Genomic DNA, 21,401 nt, shown 5'->3' on the forward strand with positions numbered 1-21,401 from the left:
TGCATCCAGACAAATTCCTTGTATGTCCAATCATACTTGACCAATAAAGAATTCTACTCTATTCTATTCTATTCTATTTCTTTTATGTACACTGACAGCATATGCATCCAGACAAATTCCTTGTGTGTCCAATCATACTTGACCAATAAAGAATTCTACTCTATTCTATTCTATTCTATTTCTTTTATGTACACTGAGAGCATATGCATCCAGACAAATTCCTTGTATGTCCAATCATACTTGACCAATAAAAAATTCTATTCTATTTCTTTTATGTACACTGAGAGCATATGCATCCAGACAAATTCCTTGTGTGTCCAATCACACTTGACCAATAAAAAATTCTATTCTATTTCTTTTATGTACACTGAGAGCATATGCATCCAGACAAATTCCTTGTGTGTCCAATCACACTTGACCAATAAAAAATTCTATTCTATTCTATTCTATTCTATTCTATTTCTTTTATGTACACTGAGAGCATATGCATCCAGACAAATTCCTTGTGTGTCCAATCATACTTGACCAATAAAGAATTCTACTCTATTCTAAGTGTGAAAAACGGCCATGTCACTTTTTCAGTGATGTTGTAACTTAGAACAGTCACTAAATGAACTGCTGTAAGCTGAGAACTACCTATACCTTATTATAGCAAAACAGTTTGAAATTTCTGTTACCCATAATAACCATGCTTACCTTTGGCCCATTTTTTTATCGAGCACCATTCTGAATTAAGGGAAAACATCATCTGACCTTATTTATCCAAGATGTCTGTCTAGGTTTGCTCAAATACATCATTTTTTTCCCCATAGAGACCACCAATTAGAAATTTGGGGGAAAGGAGAAACAACGTCTTGTCAACTAACAAAAATTTCACGAAAGACCGACCCAGGCCTCTTCCTCTAGAATTTAAGATTGGCTTTCCACTGGACTTTCAAATCTGCATTGCTTGTTGCAAGGGTCTTGGGTGTTTTCTGTGAGGCTGGATGAGCCAGGCTGTTGCCTTGCAGGAAGCCCAGTCTGGGGTGGTTAAGGACAGGTAGCCCTTAACATCCTCACTGGGGTTATTGTGGAAAAGTCAACTTTAGGAACGACTTAACTGGAACATGTTTGACAGTGAAACCCATGGCTAAGGGGTGGGGAGGGGAGGGGGCTGTTTTAGAATAGAATAGAATAGAATATTTTATTGGTCAAGTGTGATTGGACACACAAGGAATTTGTCTTGGTGCAGATGCTCTCAGTGTACATAAAAGAAAAGATACCTTCAAGATACAACATTTACAACACAAATGATGGTCAATATATCAATATAAATCATAAGGATTGCCAGCAACAAAGTTGCAGTCATACAGTCATAAGTGGAAAGAGATTGGTGATGGGAACTATGAGAAGATTAATAGTAGTGCAGACTTAGTGAATAGTTTGACAGTGTTGAGGGAATTATTTGTTTAGCAGAGTGATGGCCTTCGGGGAAAAACTGTTCTTGTGTCTTGTTGTTCTGGTGTGCAGTACTCTATAGCGTCGTTTTGAGGGTAGGAGTTGAAACAGTTTATATCCAGAATGTGAGGGGTCTGTAAATATTTTCACTGATAAGGAATTAGGAATGCTTTAATTCCTGCATTGAGCAGGGGGCTGGGCTCCATGACCTCAAGGGCCCCTTCCAGCTCCAATTCTGTGATTCAGAGGATATATCAAGGAATGAGTCTCTTTACCCTCCCTCTCCCTCCTGGCACCGTTTTTATACATAACTTTAATGTCCCACTCAAATGAGAAAGATTAAATTTATTTTAAAACTTCGTGCTGTTTATATAGTAAAGAACAGAAGAAGCAAAAATGATTTGTTAGAGTAAGTAAAAAAAAATCTGTTTTATTCAAATCAAGTTCTGCCAGGGAAAATCCTGTAGTGCAGTAACAAAAACATTCCCCTTTTTCCTTGGTGTAGATAAGCAACGTGTGTTCATCGTCCAGTTCAAATCTCAGAAGGGAAATCAAGACTTCCAACTCTCCTCAGAAAGAGCAACGATCTGTTCAATATTGAAGATGATAAATCAACGCCTTCTCCACTCCCTAAACCCTCCGTCAATCCCCATCATTGCCAGAATTCTGGGAGGGAAAGCCATGAGGTGAAGGAATGCTCTTCAAGATTTTGCCAAATATGTAGGATTTCATATTTTTGGAGATTTATTTTTTTTTTTTAAAAAAGGACTCCCGACCGACGTCGGTTTAGGCCAGGAGAACTTTCTTCAGTTATTACTTTGTCAAAAGCTTGGACAATTGCCCAGAGAGAAATTTGGCTGCCAGAGATCTTCTGGAAATGTAATGCTTGCAGAGTGGCCAACAAGCAAGGGAGGGAATAAGCAGCTGTCCGATGGGGCTTCACCTCTCCAGATTCTGCCCGGCTCAATTCACTTCCAACGGATGATCTCCTCTGTAGCCAAGCGCATAATCTTATGGAAGTCAAAGTGAAGGTACTTTCTCCAGAAACGACAGTCTCGGCCATAAATCTGAGCTGGGTAGCATGGACTCCCTGTGCAGACAAAGCAACCTCAATGAAGCGAGCATGGCGACAGAAATTAACCCGGGATTTGCATTAGCAAAGCTATAGTAAAGATAGGTGAGCTTTTACTCTTAGCATTCTGTGCGCATCGGTGTATCGTTATACCAACCATCCCACTGCATTAAGACTCTGTCTTGCACTTCCAGGCAGAACACTTGCATTCCAGGGTTGCCTCCCAAACCTCCCTTACATGAGTTCATGAATCAAGAAAGATTGGTCCTTGATAGTCCTGGATTAAAAAAAACCTCAAAACCACCTTCATATCGTTGCCCAGAAAACCACACGCACGTGACTGTTTTGTCCTGGGACCCACTAAGAGATCTATGCATTTCTGTGTAATTCAGCAGAGTTCAGATTCACTATTAGAGGAACCTTACCAATGCCATGGAAAATCCTTGCCACAGCCCTGCCAGAGAATTTTTCGTCTTGACGGATGGAGAGGAAGTGGCGAATGTCAGCTCGGATTTGCTGCTCCCATTTCTGAAACTATAATTGGGAAGAAAATTCCAGGGAAAGTGAAATTAGCATTAAGGGGGCTCCGTAGCAAAGCACAATTTCAGACAAGGGCCATGTTTTCAGCTGTAGTGCAAATGCCGTTAAATTTTAAAAATAGGCAGCCAGGAACGAATGTTTCCTACCAAGTTCAACTTTATGCTGCTCCAATCAAACTAGGATGGCTTTTTACCGCCTGCATAATATCAGTGCCACTCTTTAAAATTTTATAGAGATGCATAAATATTAGTTTGAACTTTGACACTGCTTTACATCAAGTTAGCCTGCAGTTTTTGTAGCATGTTGGCCCACTCTGCTAACAGCTCGGCAGGATGTTAGAAAAAAGCCATGTTTGGCCACCTGCTCCCTAATCGTTTTAACCAGAAATTTCAAGGATTAAATCGATTACGTACTGACTTTAAGTACATAGCAGGAAAAGAAATCATTTTTTCCTCTGTCAAAATGTACTGTCTAATAAGAAAGTCCAAATATGTAAAAAAAACCAACGACCTTAAGATATAAAATTTAATAAAAGATCTAACAAGAGAGTCCAAAGATAGAAAAGGGAATGGCAATATTGGTGGTGCCTGATGACACACAGAAGGGTAATTAACCAGACTGAGGCGATGAAGTTTTGGAAGCTTTTCAGGACACGTACAAGACAAAGGCAGCGAATTTCCACAAATGATGCCAACTTGGGGCATAAAAAGCTCCCCTTTCAATCAGAGGTGTCCAACCTTGGCAAATTTGCAGACTTCAACTCTGTCCGAGTCCGTGGACTTCAACTCCCAGAATTCCCCAGTCAGCCATGCTGGCTAAAGAATTCTGGAAATTGAAATCCACAAGTTGTACAGCTGCCAAGATTGGACACCCCTGCGCTAAATAAATAAAACAGTTCTCTTGGATCACCCTCCACTCCCCGGAGCCCTCCATATGCCTTAGGAAACACACACACACCCCGCCCCTAGCAGAGCAACCAACCAGCAGAAGGCAAACCAGGACAGAACCACATTCGTGATTTGGAGCCAGCTGCAGACGAAAAGCGGGATTTTCTTACCTGAACATGCTGGAGATGATCAGCCCCACGCTCTGCACCCACCGAGGTTTCGTCCAGCACTGGCTGCTTCTCAAAATAAGCCACCAGCAGGGACTTCAGCTGGCTGCTCCTCTCCTGGTCTGCCTGGTCACAGCACGAGGCGTAAGTAGGGAAAGCCACCCTGAGGAAAAGCAGACACGCAAGGGGAGGTAAGGACAGGGGAGGTCCAGCAGTACATGTAATCCTCGACTTACAACCGTTCTTTTAGTGCCCGTTCAAAGTTACAAATGGCACTGAAAAAAGTGATTTGCAACCGGTGGTCATACTTATGACCATCCCCAGGGTCATACAACCAATATTCAGACCTTTTGGCAACTGATGGTTGCAGTGTCCAGAATTGTGATAGGATTCCCTTCTGACAAACAAAGTTGATGGGGAAGCTAGATTCGCTTAATAACCAGGTTACTAATTTAGCAACTGCAGTGATGCACTTAACAACTATGGTAAGAAAGGTCATAAAATGGGCCGCGGTGTGGCTCAGGCTGTAAGAAGCCTGTTATTAAACACAGCTGCTTGCAATTACTGCAGGCTCGAGTCCCACCAGGCCCAAGGTTGACTCAGCCTTCCATCCTTTATAAAGGTAGGTAAAATGAGGACCCAGATTGTTGGGGACAATAAAAGTTGACTTTGTATATAATATACAAATGGATGAAGACTGTTGCCTTACACAGTGTAAGCTGCCCTGAGTCTTCGGAGAAGGGCGGGATATAAATGCAAATTTAAATAAATAAATAAATAAAATAAAATGGGGCAAAATTCACTTTACAATTGTCTTGCTTAGCAACGGAAATGTTGAGTTCAATTGTGGTCATATATCAAGGACTACCTGTACTCTTGCCCATTGACCTGGCTTGTCAGAAGGTGTCGCAAAAGGAACACTGCAGCCGTCATAAATATGAATCAGTGGCAAAGCGTGTGAATTTTGATCACGTGACCATGGGGATGCTACAACGATCCTAAGTGTGAAAATGGTTATAGGTCACTTTTTTCAGTTCCGTTGTAACTTTGTTGTAGGTCGGTGTTTTGTCAGAATCCACCCAGCCTCCCGTGGGGTTTACAGGCCTGCCCTTCTTTGCAACTGCGCACCTCTGAAAAGCCTGGAAGCAGACTTGCAGCTGCCGGAGGGCTGCCTTTTCTCGGCTCGTGACTCGCTGGTGCAGGAAGTCACACACCCCGTCCAGCTCATCGTCACTGAGATCGCCGTAGGAGCGCAGGTGGAAGGAGAGCTCCCGGAACTCCACCAGGATCTCGCTCTTCCTGGAGCCTTGGGAACCTGAGCAGGGCGACAAGAAAACGGTGGACAATGTCTTGAAATCCCCAGATCCTCTAGCACGTTCTGAATCACTGCCTCTCAGTGGGGGAAGATCAGGGGTGAAATGCTCCCGGTTCGGACCGGATCACACGATCCGGTAGCGATGGGGGTGGGTAGTTCGGAGAACCGGTAGCAAAAATCCCTGCCCACCCCCCTACCACCCACGCTTCGTTGTTCAGCTAGTAGACCAGTGCCTCTATTCTTAAAGAAGGTAGACCGGTGCCTCCCAATTAAAGGCAATTGGTAGACTGGTGCCTCTATTTTTAAAGAAGGTAGAGCGGTGCGCTCCCAAGTTTTGTATACTTTATTATTTATTATTATTGGCCATGCCCATTCAGTCACGACCACCAAGCCACACCCACAGAACCGGTAGGGAAAATTTTTAGATTTCACCCCTGGGGAAGATGTTCCCTGAAACACAGCCAATTGCAAGTCCAAAAGGCAACTGGACTTTCTTGGGTTTCTCTTTGAAAACATTTCCCCTTCTCATCCAAGAAGCTTCTTTGGTTCCAACTGACTAGATGGAAGGGGATGGAAGGATTTATATTCTTTGCAGTCAACTGGTTGTTAGCACCCTAAGAGTCGTTGAGGCCACTTGGGGGTTTATCTGCATCTTCAGGGCCACCTGAATCAAGAGTGCAAATGGGTCTGGAACCTTCTTGGGACTCTGTTTGGTAACCAGGAGACAAAAGTGGTGTCCTATCCCTTGAGAGAGGGCGATCCAATTTTAACATAGATCAATTTTAACACAGAGAATTTTGAGGAGTGCTCGGTGCCCTCTGAGCTGGCTTCTTTTCTTGCAGATGTTTCATGACCCAACCCAGGTAATGAAATCATGCTAGCACGGATGATATCACCTAATTTGGGCCATGAAACATCTGCAAGAAAGCTCACAGAGCAACAAGGACTCCTCGTTTCAATCCTGAGCTACAAATATTCTCTTTTTTTATTGATAACATAATTTTAATACAGCCATTCCATTCCCCACCAGTCAGTCAGAACTAAAGCTTCTTGGATGAGAAGTGAAACGTTTCCGGACGAAAAAACGAAGGAAGTCCAGTTGAAAAAGCGCCTTTGGGACCGCCCTGTACTGGATGGAGAATCTCCACAGACATTTCACTGACTGCAAAGGAGACCTCTAGTGCTGAAGAGGTAAGGGATGAGTGACAAACCCTTCGCAGGAACTCTGCTTCTTTTCTGGGCCGTGACAGAGAACTAGCTCAGATTAAAAATCTCCCCACACAGCCCCCCACCACCCTCCCTGCACGCCAGCTGACCATGCTCCCCGCTGGCTTACCATTCTGCCATGTGGTGTTCCACTGCAACTGTCGTAGCGCGCGTTTGACTGGCAGAACCTCCCAGCCCATGGAATCGGCCAGTGCAATGACATCGAACTCCACAGAGCTGGCCTGGGTGGCTCTGACCCCTTTCAGGCGCTGCTGGGCCAAGCAGACCGCAAGCGGAGGGCATCTGGAGGCAGGGAGAGACAGCAAGGAAGGAAGGAAGGAAGGAGTCAACCCCCTGTGCTTACCAAGCAAATTTGACTGCAGGTGTTAACCCTGAAGCTGACCTGACCAAAGCCATCTTGGAGCTGAGGGATAGGGAAGGGGAATTAGAGATATCTGGGGTTTTACAGCCAAAACAAAATACTTTCTCTTGGGAACCATTTGACGTTCTCACACTTGGTCAGAGGAAGGAGGAGTGATGTTACCAGGCAACCGGACGGCACCTTGATTGGACCATATGACTGATTGTTTGGGGTTTATTTATTTATTTATTAAATTTGTATACCGCCCTTCTCCCGAAGGACTCAGGGCGGTTCACAGCCAATAAAACCACAATACATATAATACAGATTAAAAATAGTATAAAAAACTAATTCAATATATGGCCTAAAAAGTTTTAAATACAATTCAAAAACCCATTTAAAAACCCCAATTTAAAACTACATTTAAGCTAGTCCTGCACGTCGAAACAACAAAGTCTTCAGCTCGCGGCGGAAGGTCCGGAGGTCGGGGAGTTGACGGAGCCCCGGAGGCAGCTCATTCCAGAGGGCAGGAGCCCCAACAGAGAAGGCCCTCCCCCTGGAGGTCGCCAGCCGACATTGTCTGGCTGACGGTATCCGAAGGAGGTCCTCTCTGTGAGAGCGCACTGGTCGGTGGGAGGCTACCAGTGGCAGTAGGCGGTCCCGTAAATACCCCGGTCCTAAGCCATGGAGCGCTTTAAAGGTGATAACAAGCACCTTGAGTTGGACCCGGAAGATCACTGGGAGCCAGTGCAGACTGCGCAGGAGAGGTGTCACATGGGAGTCACGAGGTGCTCCCTCTATCACCCGCACAGCCACATTCTGGCCCAGTTGAAGCCTCTGGGTACCCTTCAAGGGGAGCCCCATGTAGAGAGCATTACAGTAGTCCAGGCGGGATGTAACAAGGGCATGAGTGACCATGCACAAGGAAGCCCGGTGAAGAAAGGGGCGCAACTGGCGTATCAGGCGAACCTGATAAAAAGCCCCCCTGGTTGAAGGAAAACTTTTGCTTTTAATTAGGTGAAAACTGCATGAACCTTCAGAGTCCGTTTTCTGTCTTGCTTAGCAACAGAAATTTTGGGCTCAATTGTGGTTGTAAGCTGAGGACTTCCTCTATTGGCCCATCTCAGTCTTGTGACACTGAGAGGCTCATAATGCCAGATATAAAGACACAAAAAATATACGACGATGTAGCAGCGAAGCTGAGGCTTCTAAAAACTACAATCCAATCAAAGCCTACCTGTGGACTGTACCCACTGCCTGGCCCTACCCCCGAGGAGAAAGCCAGGCTTCCTTTCAGGCCAAATCAGAGCCTTAAAAAGCAATGAAGAGGATACAGATAGAGGAGACTACTCTGCAGTACATCGGCTACTCTGAAGCCCAGCTGAGTAGGACTGGAAGGCAAGAAGAGTCCCATCTCACTGGCAGCTGCTCCTCACCAAGGGACCCAACGGTACATGCGTTATCCATGGGCTGCCTAATAGTGGCTCCTGAGCTACCCAGAGATCCCAAGTGTAGCATTCAGTGACCGAAGGCCCCACGTCCTGTGGGGTTTCAGGGTCCACGCTAAGATTGTCCCAGGAGCATGAGCAGGCTTCCTTTTGGCCTGGATCTGTACCCATGACACCTGCTCCCACACTTGCAGCAGAGGGCACAATGGATACGGCCTTTTATTTGGCTAATGCTGGTAATCTGAGATGCTGTTCTAGGTCAGCTGCCCACAACTTTTTGGGCACCACGGACCAGTTCCGTGGAGAGAAGTTTTTCTGCAGACCAGATGGGCGTGTGGTTTTGCGTGCTGTCTGCATCCTATGGATTTGGCTTCGCTTGTTTGCGCAACCAGGCTGCTGGTATGCCATGGACTGGTTCATGGACCAGGGGTTGGGGACCCCTGTCTTAGGTGATTCCATTGCCACAAATGGACAGCAATGGACCAAAGAGTCAGCTTTGACTGGAATGGCTTATAAGCCTCTAAAACAAATGATAAAAATGCTGCCAGGGTAGAGGAGAACTGGTTAAGTCTGACCTAGGTACCTTCTGCCTCCAGTTTGGTTGCATATTTACACACAACAGCAATATCATGTTCAAGCCCATTGTTCCAAAATGCCAACTGCAGCAAAATTCACTTCCCTCCTTTCTGGGTGCTCTGATGTTCTAGGAAGAGTCTAAAGCGTTTGCTTTTCATTATAGTTGTTTTTGTCCAGGTTGTTATGCTATGTGGTTGTTTTTAAGGGTTTTTAATTGCACACCGAGGTGTTTTAAGCCGTCTAGAATTTTTCTGGACTGGGGCAGCTACAACAAACCATCTTCATTCACATCCCGAACCTAGAATTGCAGGTGTGCTGAATTTTTGGCCTGTAAGATTAAATAAAAGCAATCCTCACACTTAACAACCATTCTGTGAAGCAGGGGTCTCCAACCTTGGTCCCTTTAAGACTTGTGTACTTCAACTCCCAAAGCTGGCTGAGGAACTCTGGGAGTTGAAGTCCACAAGTCTTAAAGGGACCAAGGTTGGAGACCCCTGCTGTGAAGGTTCCAACTAACGAACCCCAACGAGTCAGTGCCCTTGAGACTTTCAGCTTCCTCAAAGAACTGCTGCATTTCGGCACGGGTGATCCTAAAAGCAGCTCTGGCTATTCTCCACGCTTTCAGCATCATGAAAGATTGGACAGCTCCCTCTATCCTTGCCAGAGGCCCAGTTAGGTGTTCTGGCATCTCCTTGGACTCCTCTTCCGGTCTCTGACCGGCACCTGTTGGGATGACCTTGGTTCCCACGCGATAGTAGATCATTGATATCCGGTCTGACAGTTCAACTCTCTCTCCTACCCAACAGGTGTCTCAAGGTGAGAAACGGAGACAAATGGCTGCGATGGGCCTGATCCGTTTCAAAGTTGACAAATTCATTGAGTGACTCTTAAAAAAGCGATTTGTGACCATTGTTCACATTTATGACCATTGCAACATCTTGATGGTCACAAGATCAAAGCTTGCAATACTTGGCAACTGACTCCTATTTATGACGGTTGCAGTTTCCAGGGGGTCACGGGATCCCCTTTTGCAACCTTCTGACAACCGAAGTCAGTGGGGAAGCCAGGTTCACTTTAATGACGCAGGTTACTAACTTTGCAGCTGCAGTGATTCATTTAACAATTGTGGCAAAAAAAAAAGGTCGTAAAATGGGGCAAAACTCACTTAACCACCACCTTGCTTAGCAACAGAGATTTTGGGCTCCATTGTGGTTGTGAGCTGAAGACAACCTGGGCCATGGCTGTGAAAGAGCCTTGTTTCTGAATTTCCTGGCATCCTTTTCCTCCTTCCTTTCCTCACCTTCGAGAGACCGTCCGCAGCTGCTGAGGGCCTTTGTAGCACGAGACCCGGCATGAAGAGAGAGTGGGGTGCAGCAGCTCTACCCAGTGGCAGGGGTGCAGTTCCAGGTAGCACAGAAGCGTCTCTATGCCTGAAAACAAACCCACTTTTGGTTAAGTGGACCTAAGGCTTGCCAGGTCAACTTGAGAACATTCTTGCTTCTGGTGTTCTCCATTCATGTTTTGGAAACAGTCCCCGCCCCTCTCCTCAAAATCCAATTTCCACAATCAGACCTGCGCCATCTGTTGACAAAGGGCCTTAGACCAGGGGTCTCCAACCTTGGTCCCTTTAAGACTTGTGGACTTCAACTCCCACCCAGCTTTGCTGGTTGAGGGACTCTGGGAGTTGAAGTCCACAAGTCTTAAAGGGACCAAGGTTGGAGACCCCTGCCTTAGACAGTCTTTTGTTTTGCTCTAAAAATGTGCTCTTGATTTAAATCAAGCACTGGGAGACCTGCCCTCCTGCTGAAGATGGATTAAGATCCGGATGACTTGAGCTTCAGTTCAGGCTCTAAAGAATCCTGTGTTTGTTTGTTCGTTTAAGTCTTTTCCCAGGTTGCTTCTATTCCAAAACCAAGCTGGAAATCATTTTGGACTGATGCCAAAAGCTTAGGACAACGGAGAACCAGTTAAGATTTGAGAAGCCGCAATGTTTCCCGGTATCTTATTAAATACTGGCCAGTATTTATTCCAAATCCAATTTGGATTCTTTAGATAAGGAAGAAATTGAGGCAGCAGCAATGAACAGGGAAGATTCAGAAAACCTCCTCAACTCTTCCTTCTTCTCGAGCCATTCTGAACAGCCAGATGTTTTTTTGAAATTTTCTTTTTATTTTAGATTTCTTACCCGGGCTTTATTATTTTTATAAATAATTCAATATTTCCCAGAACAATCTTATAAGTGGGGGTTGGGCTAGGAGAGAGATGGACTGGCCCAAAGAACCCAGCTGGCTTTTGTGCCTAAGGAGGACTAGAACTCACAGCCTCCTGATGATTGGCTCAAAATCACCCAGCTGGCTTTCATGTCTAAGACGGACTAGAACTCCTGGCTTCCAGCCTGATGTGTTAATCACTAGACCCAACTAGCACACAACTCCCCCCCTCCCCCCCGCTTCCTTCTGATTAGTTTTATTTCATATTTAAAGCTTCAGGAAGACCGTTCTCAAGTTCTCTTGATTCCTAATGCCAGAGGCCCTCACCTTCTTCTCGGAGGTCCAGCGCTTCCACAGTGGGTTGAATAGGGACGGCTCTCTCGTGTTTATAGCATATTCGCGAGTGTTCCTGTTCTAGGTCAGGGGGCTTCTCTGAACTTCCTTCTAGGGCAGTCAGCATCTCTGCATCCTCCACTTCAGAGCCCTGGGGATTAAAAAATGTGGGGGGGGGGAGGAGAGAGGGAGAGGAAGAAGAATCAGCTGGCTGCCAAAGGGCTCATTAGTCCTGTGGGCTTAGGCCTTAGAAGCCGATGCTGCCTTGTCCCTCTTGGATCTCTTAACGTTTTTCCTTTGGGTCATGTGCCTGTTTTTGAAAGTCAGCTAAAGTCTACACTAAGATTCAGGAACACATACACAAAATTCTGGGGATGCTTGGAAAAAGAGATGGGATTCAAAAATGCAAGAAAATGAAGCGGTCCTTCATTACACAGCTCTTGAGTATCACAAGATAAAGTAGTCCTCGCTTAATGACCAGTTGCTTAGCAACTGCTCAAAGTTATGACACCTTAAGAATGGCTCCTTATGACCCATTCTGAAGGGTCTTAAGAATGTCCCCTCTGCCATCATGGGATCACTTTAGGGGTCCTTGGCACATCTACGGTCAGTTGCAGCATCCCAGAGTCACATGACCATAATTTTCAGCAGCTTTTGTCGGTTTCCAGCAAAATAAGTCATAACATTGAGCATGGACATGTGTTGACCTGCTTCATGATTGCCATGACTTACAACCGTAATTCCAGGTGCAATGACGATCGCAAGCTGAGGGCTACCTGCATATTTAACCATGCCGGTTCTCCTAAGGAACAGCTTTCAAAGTGGTCTCCAGCCAGTTGTCCTCTTCTACACCTGCTGGTTCCTCTTTCCTAATACTTCATGTGCTCTTGATACTACAATAGAATAACAGAGTTGGAAGGGACCTTGGAGGTCTTCTAGTCCAACCCCCTGCTCAGGCAGGAAACCCTACACCATTCCAGACAAATGACTGTCAGGTCTCTTCTTATAAACCTCCAGTGATGGAGCACTCACAATTTCTGAAGGCAACTTCTGTTCCACGGGTTAATTGTTCTCACTCTTAGGAAGTTTCTCCTTAGTACTAAGTTGCTTCTCTCCTTGATGCGTTTCCACCCATTGATTCTTGTCCTGCCCTCAGGTGCTTTGGAGAATAGCTTGACTCCCACTTCTTTGTGGCAGCCCCTCAAATTTTGGAAGACTGCTATCATGTCACCCCTGGTCCTTCTTTTCTTTATTTAGACTACCCAATTCCAGCAACTGTTTTTTACTTGTTTTAACAGTCCTCACCTTGTTGAGTTCCTGCTGCTTCTGATGAAGCTCTTGGCATTTGCAACCTGGGAAAACTGTCTGCACGAGCCTTTTGATGGTGAAGAAGTCAACCATATCTGCGTAAATATGGCGCCTCAGTTCATGCAAATCCTCACCCTGGCAAGGAGAAGGTCAGCTTTGTGAATGGCAGAAAAATGGGCGTTATTATTTATTACCTAGGCCTAGGCGTGACTGTATCATTTTCTCCTCCGTCCCTGAAATATATGAGTGCCTCCATTTATTTGTAGGAATTCCTCACATTATTTCTTGGAGGGAATTCCTCCAGTTAAAATAAATAAAATTTTATTTATTTTAAAATTTTAAATAATTTTTAAATTTTAAATTACAGTGCGACTTGATGATGGGTTTTGGGGCCCGGCATTTGATTCCACGAGATGCAGAACTACAAGTTCCATCCGCAAGCATGTTAAAGCATAACAGAAGTTGGAAGGGACCTTTGAGGTCTTCTAGTCCAACCCCTGCTCAGGCAGGAAACCCTACACCATTCCAGACAAATGACTGTCAGGTCTCTTCTTATAAACCTCCAGTGATGGAGCACTCACAACTTCTGAAGGCAACTTCTGTTCCACGGGTTAATTGTTCTCACTCTTAGGAAGTTTCTCCTTAGTACTAAGTTGCTTCTCTCCTTGATGAGTTTCCACCCATTGATTCTTGTCCTGCCCTCAGGTGCTTTGGAGAATAGCTTGACCCCCTCTTCTTTGTGGCAGCCCCTCAAATTTTGGAAGACTGCTATCCTGTCACCCCTGGTCCTTCTTTTCTTTATTTAGACTACCCAATTCCAGCAATTGTTTTTTACTTGTTTTAACAGTCCTCACCTTGTTGAGTTCCTGCTGCTTCTGATGAAGCTCTTGGCATTTGCAACCTGGGAAAACTGTCTGCACGAGCCTTTTGATGGTGAAGAAGTCAACCATGTCTGCGTAAATATGGCGCCTCAGTTCATGCAAATCCTCACCCTGGCAAGGAGAAGGTCAGCTTTGTGAATGGCAGAAAAATAGGCGTTATTATTTATTACCTAGGCCTAGGCGTGACTGTATCATTTTCTCCTCCGTCCCTGAAATATATGAGTGCCTCCATTTATTTGTAGGAATTCCTCACATTATTTCTTGGAGGGAATTCCTCCAGTTAAAATAAATAAAATTTTATTTATTTTAACATTTTAAATAATTTTTAAATTTTAAATTACAGTGCGACTTGATGATGGGTTTTGGGGCCCGGCATTTGATTCCACGAGATGCAGAACTACAAGTTCCATCCGCAAGCATGTTAAAGCATAACAGAAGTTGGAAGGGACCTTTGAGGTCTTCTAGTCCAACCCCCTGTTCAGGCAGGAAGCCCTATACCATTTCAGACAAACGGTTGTCCAATCTCTTTAGTGATGGAGCACCCACAACCTCTGAAGGCAATCTGTTCCATTGGCTAAGTGTTCTAACCGTCAGGAAGTTTCTCCTTAAATCCAGGTTGCTTCTCTCCTTGATTAGTTTCCATCCATTGTTTCTTGTCCTACCCTTTGGTACTTCAGAAAATAGGTTGACCTTCTTCTTTGTGTCAGCCCCTCAAATATTGGCAGCCCCCCAAAATATGTGATGCATACACATATGGCTGGTTTTCAGGCTAAAAGTTTTTCTCTGAATAAATCCCCCCAGAGCGAGCTGTACTTTACCTCTGGGTTGAGGAAGAGATGACACTGGGCGGGTTGGCCATCCCTCCCAGCCCGCCCAATCTCCTGCACGTAGCTCTCAAAGTTCTTGGGCATGTTGTAATGCACAACCCCGCGCACATCCGACTTGTCCAAGCCCATCCCGAAGGCCACCGTGGCCACCACCACGCGCAACTGGCCAGACATGAAGTTGTTCTGCACGCGGCGCCGTTCGTGGGCAGATAAGCCGGCATGGTAGGCATCGGCCATCCACTTCAGAGGGCGCCGGATGCTCTTTTTCGCTGTGGGGGAAATGAGAAGAGAACGAAGGGGAGGCTCACTGCAAGCCTGGGAGAAACACCAGCCACGTAACCCACAACTCGTTTCAAGGATTCAAAAGGGCTGGAAAAAAATCCTGGCTTGTTCCAGAAACAAAGATTTCATGTCTGTTTGGCTGTGCTTTAATTCTGGAAGGATCTTCTCTCTGAGACGCTGGGTGGGCTCGCGCCATGGCATCATTTGGGCAGTAGGCAAAGGTATACAGGTAGGCCTCGACTTATATCCACTCGTTTAGTGACCGTTTGAAGTTACAAGGGCCATTGCAGCATCCCTATGGTCACGTGATCAAAATTCGGATGCTTAGTAATTAACTCACACTTATGATGGTGTCCTGGGGTCACATGATCCCCTTTTTGCGACCTTCCGGCAAGCAAAGTCAGTGGGGAAGCCAGATTTATTTAACAACCTTGTGGCTCACTTAATAACTGCAGTGGCTCACTTAACAACTGTGGCAAGAAAGGTTGTAAGATGGGGCAAAACTCACTGTAACAACTGTCTTGCTTAGCAATGGAAAATGTTGACCTCAATGGTGGTCATAAACCAGGGACAAAAAGAACAATGGGGTTTCTGCCACATCACTTATTCCCTACCCAGCTGTTCCCCAGGTCAGTTCTGCCAATAATCCCCAGTCAACAACTACCTTTGGCTTTCTTCCTTTTCCCAGGGAGCTGGTCCTCCCCCTCTGGCTCTCCTTCACAGCGGGGATTTCTCAGCTCCACCCCTTGCAAACAGGTGCGGATGAAGGCTGCGATCCGCGCCGTCTCATCCCGGCGTGTGCAGTACACAATGATTGAGTCCAGGCTTCCAAATCTTTCCCCTTGCAGCAAACTTACGAGAGCCTGCAATAATTAGCATTTTTTTTCCCCAACAGAGATTCAGAACTGTTTTCTTGGATACCTTAGGAAAAGAGGCTACAGTTGTTTGCAAGAAAATAATACCCAGCAGGAAAACATTTCCTATCTAGGGGATTGTTTGTGGCATTTTCAGCCTGATTTTCTTCTCAGTTCTAGGAGATTGACCCCAAACAAATCCCAAAGGTGCTTTTTCAGCTCTTTTGAAGACAGCAAAGTCCGCATTTTGGACAGAGAGGGTGGCTGGTTTGAAAGAGGGATAAGAGGCCATCTATGTCATCGCTCTTCTCTCAACAGAGGGGGAGGAATATGACATCATCTATCTCCAGTCTACAACACAGCTCCTTTCAGCAGTTCCAAGAAGGCTCCACTCCCATTTACACCACTCAGATGACCCTGAAGACACAGATAAACCTCCAGGTGGCCTCAACATCCCTCTTAAAGGGTGCAAATGACCAGCTGTCTACAAGGAGTATCAATCCTTCCGTTCCCCACCATCCAGCCAGAACTGAAGAACCTTCTTGGAAGAGAAGTGAAACGTCTTCAAAGAAAAACCAGAAAGTCCAGTTGCCTCTTGGAAAAAGCACCTTTGGGACAACCATTACCTGGATGACGGAGGATCTACAGAGACACCCCAAACAAATTCTCCCAGAGCAGTGGATTTCTGAACCCAGACAGATCCATTCCAGAACTCTGGCTACTAATACTGGAAAAGCACTCGAAAGGTGTAGCAACTTTTGGATATGAAGTCAAAGCACAGCAGAGCCTGTTGATGGAGAAAACCAGTTTTCTTAGAAAAACCTTAAAATTCCATCTTATTGTGGGTTTCGGGAAGACAGGCTCAACATACACACCTGGCAAAGTTCTTAAAGAAGACTCCCACTCCCCTCCCAACCGCTCTCTTATATGGAAACATCTGGCTGGGCTCCAGACTTACCTGATCCTTGTCTCTGTCTGTAGAGACAGAGAGACACAAGTTCGGAGGAACTGCAACGGAACGCACAGCCAGCCCTTCGCCCTCCGGGATGCCCAAGTGATGGGCCACATCCTGTGCTGTTGAAATGGTGGCAGTGGCTGTCAGGCCTAACAAACACCGCACACCCAAGCGCTCTCGAAGAACCTGCCAGGAAAGAAACGGTGAGGTCATCTAATTTGGAAAGCACAAGAAGCCAACCCTCTTCCAGCCGTGGGCTTATCTGTGCCCAGCTGGAGAAATAGAAATGCTGCCCTCGCCTCAAACTTACACACACATTTGCACATTGTGTGTTGCTCTTCCCAATTGAAAGTGGAAAGTTTTGATGAGAGATAGAAGGAGGGAGGGAGGAAGAATGAGACAGAGAGGGAATGAAAGCGTGTGGGAGAGAGACAGAATGAGAAAGAATGATAGTGAGAAAGAGAAAATAAATGTGTAAGAGAGAATGAGAGAATAAAAATGTGAGAGAGATACAGAAAATGAGCGTGAGAGAAACAAAGACACAGAGAATAAGAGAAAGAGAATGAGAGTGTAAGAAAGAGTAAATGAGTGAGAGAGATTGAGGGAGATTTTAATCTGCTTCAAAGGGAATTACAAACCCCTTTTCCCATCCCTAGTGACAATAAGTGTCAGTAGGTCAGCCTTCCCAATGTTGGGGCATCATACTTAGATTATCACATGGGACCGTTTTAGAATTATTTTGTATTTTCATCCTAAAACACAAGGCCAGCACAGCCTCAAAGACCTACGTAAGAGTTACTATTATTTTGAGTCCTTTTCAAACAGAATTCCATTTCTGCTTATAGGGGGCTTTCTCAGGCAGAAGGTCTCCAAATACCAGGAGACTTATCATCTCCCCTAAAACTTCTACCCTTTTGAGTGGAGGTGCCACTGGCCACTGAGTTCCTTATTAACAGGGTTTCCCAACCTTGGCAATTTCCAAGTATATGGACTTCAGCTCCCAGAATTCCGCAGCCAGGATAGCCACTGCTGAGAATTGTAGGGATGGAAGTCCACTCACCTTCAATTTGCCAAGAAAAGGAAAGGCTGCTGTAGAAAAATGTTGAGGCTGACAGAGCACAAGAGGCCTACACCGGATGCTGGTGCTGATTGCTCAGGGTCTTCGATCCCAGAGGCCCCTCAAATGCCCCTCCTCCCTCCTCCCTGCACCCCCACCCCCACTTCTACTCATTCATCCTCAGTACCTTACAGAGCCGGAGGTAGCATGGGCGGAAGTTATGTGACCACTCGGACAGGCAGTGCACTTCATCGATGCAGGCAAAAGCCACGGGGGGCAGCTGGTCGGCAGGAGGGAGGCAGCTGCTGCTGGAGAGGCCCCCTCCAACCAAGGCCTCGGGGGAAAGCAGGAGCACCTGGACTTTCCCAGCCTTTACCTGCAAGCAGACAACCTCACTTGGTCAGGGACACAGGCTTCCATTAGAATCCTGTTGAGTGTTGGACATTCAACTGCAGCCTTGCTGCGCAGGGTAGATTACAGATAGTCCTCGACTTACAACCACAATTGAGCTCAAAATTCCTATTGCTAAGCAAGACAATTGTTAAGTGAGCTTTGCCCATTCTATGACTTTTCTTGCCACAGTTTGTTAAGCGGATCACTGCCATTGTTAAGCTAGTCACACGGTTGTTAAGTGAATCTGGCTTCCCCCTGGACTTTGCTCGTTAGAAGGACTTAAAAAGGAGATCACGTGGCCCTGGGACACTGGGACCGTCATATATACAAGTCGGTTGCTAAGCGCCTGAATTTTTAATCACATGACCATGGTGAGTAACAAGTAACAACAAGTAACAACAACAGAATTGGAAGGGACCTTGGAGGCCTTCTAGTCCAACCCCCTGCCCAGGCAGGAAACCCTACATCATCTCAGACAGATGGTTATCCAACATTTTCTTAAAAATTTCCAGTGTTGGAGCATTCACAACTTCTGCAGGCAAGTCGTTCCACTGATTAATTGTTCTAACTGTCAGGAAATTTATCCTCAGTTCTAAGTTGCTTCTTTCCTTGATTAGTTTCCACCCATTGCTTCTTGTTCTTCCCTCAGGTGCTTTGGAGAACAGCCCGACTCCCACTTCAATGGGCTTAAGTGGAATGGAAAAACAGCCGTTAAGTCACACTTTTCAGTGCTGTTGTAACTTTGCACAGTCACTAAATTATTTTAAGTCAAGGATCCCCCTTAAGTAACAACCGTGTTATTAACCTAACAATTACAGTGATTCACTTAACAACTGTGGCAAGAAAGGTCGTACAATAAGCAAAACTCATTTAACAATTGTCTCACTTAGTATCAGCAATGTTGGGCTCAGTTGTGGTCGTATGTCAAGGACTACCCATATTTACTGTGTAAGTCCAGAACTGGAGGCTGGAAGGACCCCAACACACCTGGCCCTACCCCCAACCGAGACTACAAATCCCACAATTCTTAGACCGCATGGGAGTTAGGGACTTTGCGGGGCAGTATGATTCTGGAGGATCCTAGTTAAGAGTCAGTGACCCCAAGGCGGCTTCGCCACCCCCCCACCCCACTACGCAGATGACTCACCCTCTCCATGGCAGCCTCCCTCTGAGCCTTCGACATGCCGGAGTGGACACAGACGGCTTTCAAGCGCTGAGGGAGGCCAGAGACCTGCAAGGAATAACCTCATTCAGAGTTAGGCAAACACGGAGCTACCAGCAAAGGAACAGGAGCCAAGTCCCTGCTGCTTTTCCTACTGCTGCAATTTTGGCTCCCCCCCCCCCACAAAAAAAACCCCGAATTGTGCATTTTGGCATTGGCCCATCCTACCTGTGCCAGCACAGGAACCATGGTGCAGGGGTCTAAGACAGAGGTGTCAAACTCAAGGCCCGTGAGCCAGATCCAGCCCGCGGGGTGCTTAGATCGGGCTGCCCTGGGGCCGCCCTGGAAACAGAGGGTTGCAGGAGGCCGTCGCAGCTAGAAATGGAGCTTGGGAGCCTGTTTGCGCTGACAGAGCACTCGGGCCACCACAGGTGCCCCCGAAATGAGTGACGTTGAGCTAGCCACCCCGGCCCCATGAGGTCAAACAAAACCCTGATGTGGCCCTCAATGAAATCGAGTTTGACACCCCTGGTCTAGGACAACTTGGCACGGCCAACAGGACTAAAGTTATACTAATATCAAACAAATGGTGGAATAGAATCATTAAAGAAAGGATGGCGAAGGAGGGACAAAATGAAATGTGAATGACAAATATTAAAATAATTTTTGATTAGGTTAAATATTTAAATTGAATTGTTGAATTATCCCGCAGCATATTATCCCATAGTAAGTTGGCCCCGGCAAGTTATCCTACCACAGTGAGTTGGCTGCACCAAGTTGTCCTATTCCATGCTGTGGGCCCCATCGCGTATTCTGGCTGGTGGAGAAGAGCCTTTGGAACATCTTGACACACACACTCTCCCGAGTGAGGTCAGCTCCCACCTCCTGACCTTCCGCAAGAGCATGGAGACCTGGCTCTGCCAGTTGGCTTGGGGCTCCAACGGACAGAGTTTCACACAGGGTCCGATGGATAGATTCACAACAGATCCAACCTCCTTCCTATCCTGCTCCTGCCCTCCCCACCTTTTAATTGGGATGCAGTATTTGGATCTTCATAGCATTTGATTTATGTCTTTGGGCTTTTGTATAGGTTTTTAAAAATCTTTTTAAGCCACCCAGAGTTCTCCTGTGGTAAGATGGGCGGCCAATACATTTTACAAATAAGAAAAAAATAAAAAAAGTTGTGTGAAGCTACAATGTCCCTGGCCTGCACTACTTCCCCGTAGCTTTCAGTGCCAATCTCTCTCCCTGTTATTTTTCTGCTCTTTCATCTTCTTTTTTCTCCCATCTGCCTTTTCTCCTCCTCCTCTTCCCAGCCCTTCCCCAAGCACAACCACTGCCTAATCAGCTGGTTTGGGGTTCGGTATCACCAGGATGGTTTTTGACCCAATCGATCAAGTGAGGCCGTAATGTTTTTGTCCCAGAGTCTGGAGGCTGTGTGGATTTGAATGAGGAGGAATACCATCTCAAATCCTACCAAGACCGAGTAGCTCTGGGTGTTTGGGCTGCCCAGATGAGGGGATCATCCATCTCTGAACTCGGATCGGGTGGCACGTCCATGTTATTATCATTTACTAAATTTATTTGCTGCCCATCTCATTTTGAAGCAACCCTGGCCTACTTACAGCAGAGTTCCCCAACTTTCCTGCTTTGCGGACCTGGGGGGGAGGGAGGGATGGTTCCACGTAAGCGTCGGGCAAGCACACACATGCGCAGCTCCATTTGCCTGACTGACAGGCATGTGCATCCAGTGCTCATGCAAATGGAGTGTGTACACACAAGCTCACTCACTGCTCGCACAAGTGGGGATGTGCATGTGTGTACATGCTCGCCTGCCACTTCCACGGCCCAGTTCCGAAAGGTTCAAGGTCCAGTAGTGTGTGACCCCAGCCCCCTGGCTTACAACATTAAAACTTTAAAAAAAAAAAAAGTATTTCTAAAAGACTGAAAATTACAATTACAATGAAAATTTAATTATAGTTTAAAAATGAGGAGGGAAGGAGCAGGATGCACGGGAGGGAGGTTGGCTCTTAATTCATCAACCACCTCCAGTGTGGTGCTCCCCCACTGGGGTCCCAGGCCATGGGGCAGAGCCAGCTCTTCAGGCCCTTACGGAAGGTCAGGAGGGTG

General features: G+C 46.2%; 1 protein-coding gene across 2 annotated transcripts in view; it reads right to left on the reverse strand.

The window, feature by feature from the left end:
• Nucleotides 1–1,539: 1,539 nt before the first annotated feature.
• The window catches only part of RECQL4 (RecQ like helicase 4), a 35,680-nt gene continuing 15,818 nt past the window's right edge, over nucleotides 1,540–21,401 (reverse strand). For both annotated transcript variants that reach the window (XM_058176523.1, XM_058176522.1), the window contains exons 13-25: nucleotides 19,257–19,340; nucleotides 17,904–18,092; nucleotides 16,663–16,845; nucleotides 15,515–15,713; nucleotides 14,560–14,837; nucleotides 12,858–12,995; nucleotides 11,547–11,703; nucleotides 10,310–10,439; nucleotides 6,755–6,927; nucleotides 5,232–5,418; nucleotides 4,107–4,266; nucleotides 2,935–3,043; nucleotides 1,540–2,527 (exon numbers count right to left, since the gene is read on the reverse strand). In XM_058176523.1, coding sequence (XP_058032506.1) covers nucleotides 2,406–2,527; nucleotides 2,935–3,043; nucleotides 4,107–4,266; nucleotides 5,232–5,418; nucleotides 6,755–6,927; nucleotides 10,310–10,439; nucleotides 11,547–11,703; nucleotides 12,858–12,995; nucleotides 14,560–14,837; nucleotides 15,515–15,713; nucleotides 16,663–16,845; nucleotides 17,904–18,092; nucleotides 19,257–19,340 — 2,109 coding nt within the window. In that variant the 3' untranslated portion in view covers nucleotides 1,540–2,405. The remainder of the gene's footprint in view (nucleotides 2,528–2,934; nucleotides 3,044–4,106; nucleotides 4,267–5,231; nucleotides 5,419–6,754; nucleotides 6,928–10,309; nucleotides 10,440–11,546; nucleotides 11,704–12,857; nucleotides 12,996–14,559; nucleotides 14,838–15,514; nucleotides 15,714–16,662; nucleotides 16,846–17,903; nucleotides 18,093–19,256; nucleotides 19,341–21,401) is intronic.

This window comes from Ahaetulla prasina, chromosome 3, assembly GCF_028640845.1.
Source record: "Ahaetulla prasina isolate Xishuangbanna chromosome 3, ASM2864084v1, whole genome shotgun sequence".
In the NCBI taxonomy this organism is placed as follows: domain Eukaryota; kingdom Metazoa; phylum Chordata; class Lepidosauria; order Squamata; family Colubridae; genus Ahaetulla; species Ahaetulla prasina.